Genomic DNA, 10,019 nt, shown 5'->3' with positions numbered 1-10,019 from the left:
CTTTCCAGGACTAGATTCTCTAGCCTGTTTGCACAACTTCAGTCATGACAACTAGAATCTTGTCACATCCTGCTAGCTCAGAATTCTCCCAACCTGGGGAAGTCTTCAGCTGGCATAAAACTAGCATAGCACCCCCTCCTCTTCCTAGTCCGAGGGGACATAAGTGGCAAGAAGAGAGCTGGATCTCTGTTTGTTACCAGCTGGTGTATATTAGAGCAGCCAGGAGCAACATAATGCCAGCCTGAGAATCAGGGAGCCATATCTGGATGTTTTGCAGCCCTTCTGACCTCTGCTGGGCCCATTGGACACAGTAGTGAACCTGAACTTGCTGTCAGTTCTTGTCACAAATAAACTACAGGTAGAGATGTGTCCACTCACTCAGGAGGGCTGGAAAATAGTTCCCTTCCGACTCTATGTAATAGCATTGCCATCTCAGATGCCATCCTAACTGAAGCATCATATAACCATGGCAACTCTCCAGGGGCAGCATGTTTGAAATGAGTTCTGCTGTTTTCAGTATTGTGCAGTTGTGACTCAGAAGTTATGTGTGATAATGTGCATCAAATATAATGACTTAAGTTCTTTCAATCAAAATATTTGCCGTTGCAGGTACAGGAGCAACTGGGGAACCTGTTCAGTAAACAGTGTTGTTTTTGCGGTAATCACTAGTCCTGCTCTGACTGCAGTCAATGGCCGTTTTGTCCCTGAGTTCAGTGGCAGAAGGAACAGGCCCCAGAATCTTCCCAGGCCCCTCTTCTGTCCCATGCTTGGAGCTGAACTTATCTGTTTTTGGAGGGATGATCGAAAGTTAACAACATGAATTGCACAGTGCACTTGATTTTAAAACAGAAACAAGCAAAACTCCCAGTGACAATCTCCTGACACAAATTTTATTTTATAAATAACTATTGCTAGGGGTGAGCATGGTCACATGCAGAGACATATGCATCTGTGTTCTGCATATGCTGACCTATAGGACACAAAGGATATCGGGTTCAGTCTTGGCTCTAATAGACTAGTCAGAATTGGAAACAATGACTATAGTGCCGTCAGCAAATTTCTGGCTCTCCACAGACTAGGAAGTGGTTGCTCCTCATGGGAAGACAGATGAAGAAGTAATTCAGAATCACTAGATGGGTTTTTCTGCAGCTGAAAGTGGACGTTGATTTATTCTTTTAAAGAAAGCCATTTTATGTTATTGGGCACATTAGGAGCCTTTTTGATGGTTTGTAGGATCAATTTAAGTTAACTAGAATAATGTTTTGTCATGGTAGGTACACAATCTGCATGCGTCATGACTACAGTCTCTAAGAAACTTCTGTTTATAATGAAACGTCTTTGACTAGGCTTTAGTTACTAATCCTTGATGTGAATCAAGCAGAGGGCGAGAGAGAGAGAGACTCACAATGAAAACAAAGAGCCTGTATGAGGGTACCGGAGGGACACTTATTACCTTTGGGATTATAAGCATTTTCTCTGGAATTTTTGCTTTCTTTCCTGTTTTTTCTTATAAGCCTTGGTTTGCTGGCTGGAGCATTCGAATCGCCTGTCCCATCTGGAATGGAACTTTGGTAGGCCACAACAAAAATGTTAGCAGGGAAAAGGTATTAGAGAAGTTACTTAAATTCGAAGAAAAGTCAACCATATCTGAATTTGTTTCCTATTAATATAAACTCTTTAAAAAGAAGTACTTGGAGTATTCAACATTAAATTAAATACAGGAGCTCCCTGCAACTCCTTGATAAGATTTAACTTTGCAGTAAATATTAACATATTGATTATTTCAGGATATTTGCCTCTCACAATTTTTCTTTGCTAGCAAAAACGAAACTCTACAACTCTAGGCCAAATCAGGATTTCACCAGTGTCAATGTAAAATAACATGACTGGAGATATACTCGTGCAAGTGATAGTAGAATTTGGCTCCTCTCTCACACTGATTAGCTGCTCTTAGGTTCATGTCCTTTAGTTTCAGCAGAAGCCTGTTTATGTTTTAGGTTTCGAACTATGCCTGAAGATGAATACAAGTGCAGCAAGTTTTTGAGTTAAAAATTATGCAGCCCCATGAAATCTCTATAATAGTTTAAGACTCAAATTCTTCTCTGACTTACACCTAGTGCATCCTCACTGATGTCAGCTCATTGCAGGGGGGTGTATGTTACAGGACAGAATTTTGTAACAAAGACTGCAGCTTGTAAAGGGTTACAAGTTCCAGGCTGGCCCCATTGCTGCTTGGGTGGAGTGTAAAAGGAAGGGGAAGCTGGGTCAAAAGGAGAATTAAAGGGTGTCCTTCCTTCTTTCCTACTAGCTGGTGCCGCCAGTGTGGGGAGCCTCTGGGGAATTATTGCCCAGTGATTTTCAGTTGATCTGCTTTCGGTTTTGTGATTGTTTGGATGATAATCCAGCCCTGAGGAAAGGGCTTTAAAAGGATGGGGGCTTGGAGTTTTCCTTCAGTTCCCTGGCTCGTGAAACCACCCACCAGTTTCTACCTTCATTTATTAGAAAAGAGGCATCAACAGATGCTCAATTAAAAATCCTTTACTTTGAGCCCCTTGGATTGCTGATGTTTTTGAGAATTACTGATGTCCTGCAGATGTTAGGATCCAAATAATAAATGGCATTAAAATAATATGCCAGAACTGATTGAATTATGTTCTATGATCCTCATCCTATCTCTTCCACCAGTGTTTAATTGCTGTTTTGGATATCGCTTTACTTAAAATACTGCTGTTGATAGGATTAGGGTGTTTCTAACATCATCGTTTGTTTAGGGATGATGTTGTGTCCACTTCCTCTACTGCTAAAGTCTTCCTTCACTTGATACATTCCACAGAGAGATGTGGACAAACATGGAGTGGGTTTGATTTAGCAAAATGAAAATAAGGCTGGTACAGCCATAAATCCCATTTTATCCACGCCACTAAATTTAAACTTCCAGCTTTGCCTCAGCTCTGATTCCACAGCCCCTTGAACTAAGGAAAAGCTATGCTGTTTCATCAGTTTTTAAGCAGAACTTTTCATTGCCTTCAAGAGGGAGGTCAGCTTAAAACTGGATGGAAGACTCTGGCTCCAAGTCCTGAACCTGGTAAAGCCATTGGTAATTTAGTGAACAAATAAGTTGTTACATGTATGAGCAGATTTGTTTGCACTGTGATGGCCAAGATACCATATCATGGTCACCTGGATCACCTGGATCGATCGGTCTTCAGCTGTCGTTAAGACTGCGCCGATCACACCATGTCCGCCATTCCTCTCGCATTCTCGCCTTTCTTCTCCACGTTCGTCCGAAACGTTTTACAATGTCATCTTCCCACCTTCTTGGAGGCCGACCAGGTGGTCTTTTCTGTTCGCGCGGGTAATGATTGCGGTCCACCTATTGTCCGTGAACTGGGCCCGCCCATTGTATCTTATTATATCTGCTTTCCACAACAATATCTTTCACACCACTGAGTTCTCTAATCGTTTCATTTGGGATACGATCCAAAAGGGAAATTCCGAACATAGCTCGTTCCACTGCCTTTCAGCTACCAACAGCCGCTGTTCTTCTCTCTTCGTCAGTGCCCACGTTTCACTGCCATATAGCATGGCTGGCAGCACTGTTGAATTGAAGATATTTGTACGTGTGGTCTTGTCGATTTTTCCTTTGAGGATGTCCTTGATGGAATTAAACGCACACCTTCCTGCCCGAATCCTTCGCGAGAGTTCTCCGTTCATGTCTTGGTGCATATCATGGTAATAGAAAGAATTCTTCATATTGCTTATGTTTGGCCCTGCCCATTGATCCAGCACCATTCATCCTAAAGTACAAAGACAGACAGCCAGTGGGTGCTAAGTAGAGCTGGCTAAAACTCAGAATTTCTGGTTTGCAGAAATTTTCAACTTTTTGAAATTTGGTTTTGTTCCAAGTGTGAATGAAACTCATGTATTTATTTATTTATTTCATGTGAACCAGAAATTCCAACAAAGGTTTGGTTTGGAAACACCAGCACAGGCAATGAAATACACTCCATGGGCCCTTATACTTGCTAAAAGAGCAGCAGTGAAACTGACAAGAATCACGTCAACTTCGCAAGCTGCTGCCAGAACTTCCAAAGTCTGTGGCTTCTGGTCAGCCCCACCACAGGGTCTGCCCTAGGGCTTCCAAACTCCTGGGCCAGCTAGCTCCCCAGTCTGCCTGACTCTTGGGGCAGTTCACTCACCAGGCTGCGGGAGTCAGGCAATCAGCTGGCCCAGGGGGTTGGATGCCCTAGGGCCCCTGGCCCAGAGAAGCCCACGTGGTGGGGCAGCCTCTGAGCCACAGACACGAGAAGCCCGTTCCAGGACTTCCATTCTCCCAGCTGTGCTGTAGAGAGAGCCTAGAAGGCTTGAGAGCCCCATCCTGAGCCCCACAACGACTGGGATATGGTGTATTAGGGGGTATTTCTGTGCAAACCACCATTTTTAGATTTTCCAGGCAGCGGTTCTAAGCCTGGTGGCAGTTGTTACAGGACATCCCAGGCGCTCCACCATGGTGAGGGGCCAATTTGGTAGGATGTGCTGAGACTGGGGTCACCCATCTCTACTTTAGCCTTGCACTTATGGCCAAGTCATGACCGAGTGGAAACAGAACTGTAATAGGCAGATTGGTTAAATGGACTAGGAAAGGCTGCTTGCAGGGGATGAAGGTGAGAGACCGGGGCTGCTGGGAGGTGGTTTGATGCACAAAGATGATTGCGTAAGGGGAATGCAGTAGACACACAGAGGTGCCTGAATGATAGGTAAGGGATGGTAACATGAAAGAGATTGGGTGCTGTGGGAGGGTCTGACAAAAGAGGTACATGGGGGCTGGGAAAAGTCATGGAAATGTACCATTTTGGTGGGTTACGGACACTTGGTAGGGGAGGATCAGGCCAGACTGGGTGCATGTGGAACAGGGGATGGGGAAGGGAATTTGAGCTGATGGTGGTAAAAGGATGTTTCACTGATGGACAGCCCATAGAAAATTGTCTGGATGATGGGTCAAAGCAGGCTCATGCATTTGGTGCTCAGTGCACGTGTATGTGGGAAGAACCGCAGAATGAGCACAAACACAGATCGGTAGGAAATCTGACTCACCCTTCTCTTTATCCATTGACTGTCTGGAGTCCAGGAGCAGGAGGCAGAGTGCATCATGTTCATTGGCCTCAGGCACTGACAGTGCTGAGGGGGGATTCCAGAGAGAGAGAGGAATATGACTCTTTTTCCTTCTCCAGCACTGAACTAGATAATGGAAATAGCCTTGTAGATGTAGGAGCTGCAACAGGTGAACATGGTGTAAGACTGTAGTGCAATTGTTTCAGGCAGACATTGATGCACATGAAGCTGACCAGTCTTCTATCACTTAAAGGTTCATAGAATATCAGGGTTGGAAGGGACCTCAGGAGGTCATCTAGTCCAACCCCCTGCTTAAAGCAGGACCAACCCCCAGACAGATTTTTGCCCCAGATCCCTAAATGGCCCCCTCAAGGATTGAACTCACAACCCTGGGTTTAGCAGGCCAATGTTCAAACCACTGAGCTATCCCTCACTCCTGGTTGCCTTGCTTGTGTTAAAAGTCCTGCTAGGCAGGGCAGTACTCAGATCCCAGGATTCTGCAGCCTCCATATTTAGGTATGTACATGACCCCAGGCAGTGAATGGGGAGATAGGTGGCTAAGTGCCAACTACTTTAGTTCTAAAAATTCTGCTAGGCGGCAGCCTGTTTAGGGAGTTTGGCTGTACAGTGCTGAGCAATGCCTTTAAAAACAAACCCTGAGTCAATGGAAAGAATCCCATTGGCTACATTGGATCAGATTAAGAATTAAGAAAAAAACAAATGGCAGTGCTTACAAAACTGCAATGTTATGGCATTTTAAACGTTGGGATAGAAAGTAACATTTCTTGCCAGAGTATTTAAAACAAACTGGAAACTGATCATCTACTAATTTAAATTATCTGCCTGGAGCTAAACCAGCATGATGTATAATCCCTCCCCTGCTTTTATCCATCTTCAATTTTTACTTTGTTCCACCAACCACATGTGCGTTAAGTGTAAATTGAACCCCTCTCAGTTGGCAAAGAAGATTGTGAAAGAGTTTGGCCTTCATCTTATAGTGCAGCCTCAGTATTACAATTACTCTTAATAGTACCCTTATTTTGTAGCCTAATTTATTCTGGCTAGAACCCTGTAGGATCCCCTGCCTGTGGCTTTTCTTCTGATTAATTTAGCCAACAACCACTCATGACTCCAGATGTTTCTGCTTTCATCCATGAGAACTTTATGTTATGGTTATGCCAAGATTATAATTTCAGGCTCGGCCTCAGGAGAAGTATTTTCAGATTCCCTGAATCAAAAATTTTAAATACAAAGTGCCACGGAAAATGAAAATCTAGGTCTTAAAACATTTATCATGCTAGAAATGGGAAACAAACCACAAGACCATATTGCTCAAGGTTCGGGGTTTTCAAACTTGTTAATACATTTGCCTCTATGTGAGCAATGAGAGCCCAAATTATGCTGTTTTCTGATCTTCTGGCCTTCAGATTCTTCTTTCAGACACATTTTCCTTTGGTGGTTCCATTCACCAACAATATATTATTAGGAGCAAAGATATAGGCAGATCCAAGATTCATGGGCTGGCAAAAAGTTAAGCACAGTGAGACAAATTCATTTCTGATATATTTAGCATAAAAGGAGTCATGCCTCCTTATCTTATACCTGTTGGGAATTCAGCATAGTAACCACACATCTTCCTCATCAACTTCCTATTGATGAATTAGAGTATACTGGTTCTCCTAGCTTCAGTCAACCTCGTTAGCATACCCTTTGTGCAGTCAGACTATAGTCATTAAGTTTAACAACTCTCTATTGTCCGCAATCTTATGGGTATGTGCTAAAATCCATCAGTCTATGGTGGATTCCACATGTACATAGAGGTATTCAATGATACAGTAATTTTCACAGTAACAACTTCATAATATCAACCAGAATTCATCGGTTGTACAGACAGAGTTTCCAAATCATCACCACCACATACAGTCAACCTCAGTCTATTGCTACCTTCAGTTACACCTTTGCCACCCTACTGGGTGTGATGCAGGTTTAATGCATATTAATGAAGGCAGAAATTGGCCCATCAGGTTGTGATAACAATTTAAACGTTTGCAAAGCATTTCAGAATTTAAATTACTACTAGCATTATGAAGTATTATGGGTGTAACTGTCTGTTTCTCCCATCCACAGGCTGTTATTGCTGGTGTACTTATCCTTTTGGCTGACAGAGGACAAACACAAAGATCACTTGTAAGCTTATGTCATTATTTGATATGATGTCAAATACAGCAGAGAAGTCAGGGGAACTGCAGAGTTAATCCAGATGATATATTCAAGAAGAAAACGCATATTTTGCTACTAAAGCTGTGGATCAAATACACTATACAGGGCTTAAAGCGAATAAGCTTTAAACGTTCTACCAGCTTGGTGATTCTACTAGTTCCAGATTTACTTCCTGTCTTTAAAATGGGGATTTTTGTTAGTATTCAAGTTTGGAAGTTAAGGCCGCCCACTGCAATTTACTTCTTTCTGTGATACATGACAAATGCAGAAATAAAATACATCTGCTCTAATTTATTCTAGTGTTTTTAGCAAAACTTGGTTTCACTGCATTCATCTTCCCTGTAGAGACTCCACATAATTTTTTATAGCAAGTGGCATATATGATATTTATTATGCTTATTTTCCCCTCCAATATGTTTCTTATTCTGGTTACATTAGGGTTTAGAATATAAAAGAAGTGAAGTAATAGGAAATCGCCCACCCTCTTTAGTTAAAGGTTTTTAATAGATTTTTTTTCTCTCTCATTAGTCAGAAGAGTAATAGTATGTTTCTGTCTCCATTTCAGTGGGAAGCTAGCTTCACCTTTGGCATATTGAGCATCATGGGCTCCCCAATTCAATTTGCTGTTGCAATTGTCTCCATCCTGCTTGGTCCATACTGCTACTATTCATTTGCTGGGATTGCAGGGACTAACTATCTCGGTTATGCAGTTTTGTTCCCTTTTCCCTACGAGGAATTTATGTCTCTTTGCAAGGACCCACTGCACTACGAGTGGTACCATCTGATTCTACAGATTCTAGACCTTTGCTCAAGTTTTGTCATGTTTTGTGCTTCTTTGGCTATTGTGATCAAGCTCACTGCAAGACTGCTCCAATTTGGACATTTAAATGTGAGTATTAATCATTATGGGGAAGGTGGATTACTGCCGGTAACACAGTAGCTGTGACTACCAACTTCCCTTTACTTAGTGGAATGTCAAACCTGCTCAAGGGTAGGCCAGATCCTGAACTCACTCACACCAGATTTACACTTCAATAACTCAACTGAAGAAAACAGAACTATTCCAGATTTATACCCATTCAAATGAGATAAATATGTGGCCCTGTGTATCCTTTGTGCCCTCATACTATTTCAGCTAAACAGGATATTCCTTTAGCATATGCAACAAGGGCCTGTGATATTAGGACCTGATCCAACACCCCCTGAAATCAAGTGGAGCTTTTTCTTTGACTTCAATGGGAGTCAAACCCTTGGAGCAGAAGCTCTTGAATTCGCTCCTCCTTTATGACTGTGAAATTCTGACTGGCTACAGTGTGGGGTATGGTTAAAAGCTATGCAGGCACAGACATGTTACCTGAACAGCAAGGCAAGGTGTCAAAAATCATCATCATTAAAGGTGTGTGATCCCTACTCTGTGCGCAGATTTATCAGGTACTGTCTCTGAAAAAGCATGGGAAGACTCAAGGCTAACGTACAGGCAGCACTAGGAGTCAAGGGCCAAACTTCTTGGCAGTTAGGAGCTGTCAAGGCTCAATCCCCACTCTGTCAGTCTGAGTGCAGAAAGTGGGGGCCCACAAAGATTCTAAAAATTAATACTTGCCACTCCAGGCTTATATTAAACTCCCAAGATTACACTTTTCTCTGACCTTGGCTTGGTAAACGCTGCCACCACCCAAATGCAAAAAAACCCCAACCCTTGGACCCAGGAAGGAGCACTTGGGAATCCATGCAGTGGGGTACCCTCGAGACCTTTCACCCCCCCACCCCTCCAGGGAAGAGCTGAGAAAAAAAAACAAAGAAAATTAACTGTTGCCCCCAGCTAATCAAACAGCATATGCACAAACCTCTTAGGACACCAAAAATCCAATCCTGTTTTTAAAAAAACTAAATTTTATTAAAAACAAAAAGAAAGAAAATACATCTGGAACTTAGGCTTTTGCTAGATTTTAAAAGAGCAATTCCAAAAATCATGCACCCAAAATAGCTTTCTTGGGGGTTCAGCTTAAAGGTTACAAGCAAACAAAAGCATCTGGGGTTAGCACAGAGGAGATCCATAAGCCAAAATAAAAAATAAACCTGATTGTGTCTAACTAAAAATTCCCTAACCAAATAATTTCTTCTAGGTATGGAAGATGAATTTTCATATCTGGTTCATGCCTTACACAGCATTCCTGCTCCATGTATAATTCTCTGGAGAACAACAGACAAAGGGAAAGTTTCTTTCCCAATTTTAAAAAGTTCTACCCTTCCCATTGGCTCTTTTGGTCAGGGTGCCCACTCCTTTTCTTTTACCTGTGGGCTTGTTAACCCTTTCCAGGTAAAGCAAGCAGAGAACAGACACCAAGAGGGATTTTACAGCTAGCTGGGTGTTCATAAACAGGGGCTACTCCCCCCTTCATTTATCACAGGGTCCAGGAGAGCTGGCTGTATTTTAAAGAATCCTTATTGAGATTGCAGGAACAAACCATCCCGATGTGTAGAAAGAATAGTAAATATGGCAGGCGACCAGCTTGGCTAAACAGTGAAATCCTTGCTGATCTTAAACGCAAAAAAGAGGCTTATAAGAAGTGGAAGATTGGACAAATGACCAGGGAGGAGTATAAAAATATTGCTCAGGCGTGCAGGAGGCCAAATCACACTTGGAATTGCAGTTAGCAAGAGATGTTAAGAGTTACAAGAAGGGTTTC

At 42.5% G+C, this 10,019-nt stretch overlaps 1 protein-coding gene across 2 annotated transcripts; it reads left to right on the top strand.

Annotated features, from left to right (window-relative positions):
• The first annotated feature begins 1,373 nt into the window (after positions 1 to 1,373).
• TMEM212 (transmembrane protein 212) lies at positions 1,374 to 9,751 on the top strand. 2 transcript variants are annotated; one of them, XM_008165072.4, is made up of 3 exons: positions 1,374 to 1,571; positions 7,240 to 7,299; positions 7,898 to 9,751. In XM_008165072.4, exons 1-3 carry the CDS (start codon positions 1,407 to 1,409, stop codon positions 8,270 to 8,272), a joined length of 600 nt encoding a protein of 199 aa, XP_008163294.1. In that variant the 5' UTR covers positions 1,374 to 1,406; the 3' UTR covers positions 8,273 to 9,751. The 2 variants fall into 2 exon arrangements, with proteins under 2 accessions (XP_008163294.1, XP_023958351.1); XM_024102583.3 differs by having other exon boundaries at positions 1,374 to 1,604.
• Positions 9,752 to 10,019: the final 268 nt, after the last annotated feature.

This window comes from Chrysemys picta, chromosome 9 (genome assembly GCF_011386835.1).
Source record: "Chrysemys picta bellii isolate R12L10 chromosome 9, ASM1138683v2, whole genome shotgun sequence".
NCBI classification, from domain to species: Eukaryota; Metazoa; Chordata; order Testudines; family Emydidae; genus Chrysemys; species Chrysemys picta.
Note: the sequence above shows the minus strand (reverse complement) of the source record. Positions and strands in the feature narration are given on the sequence as shown.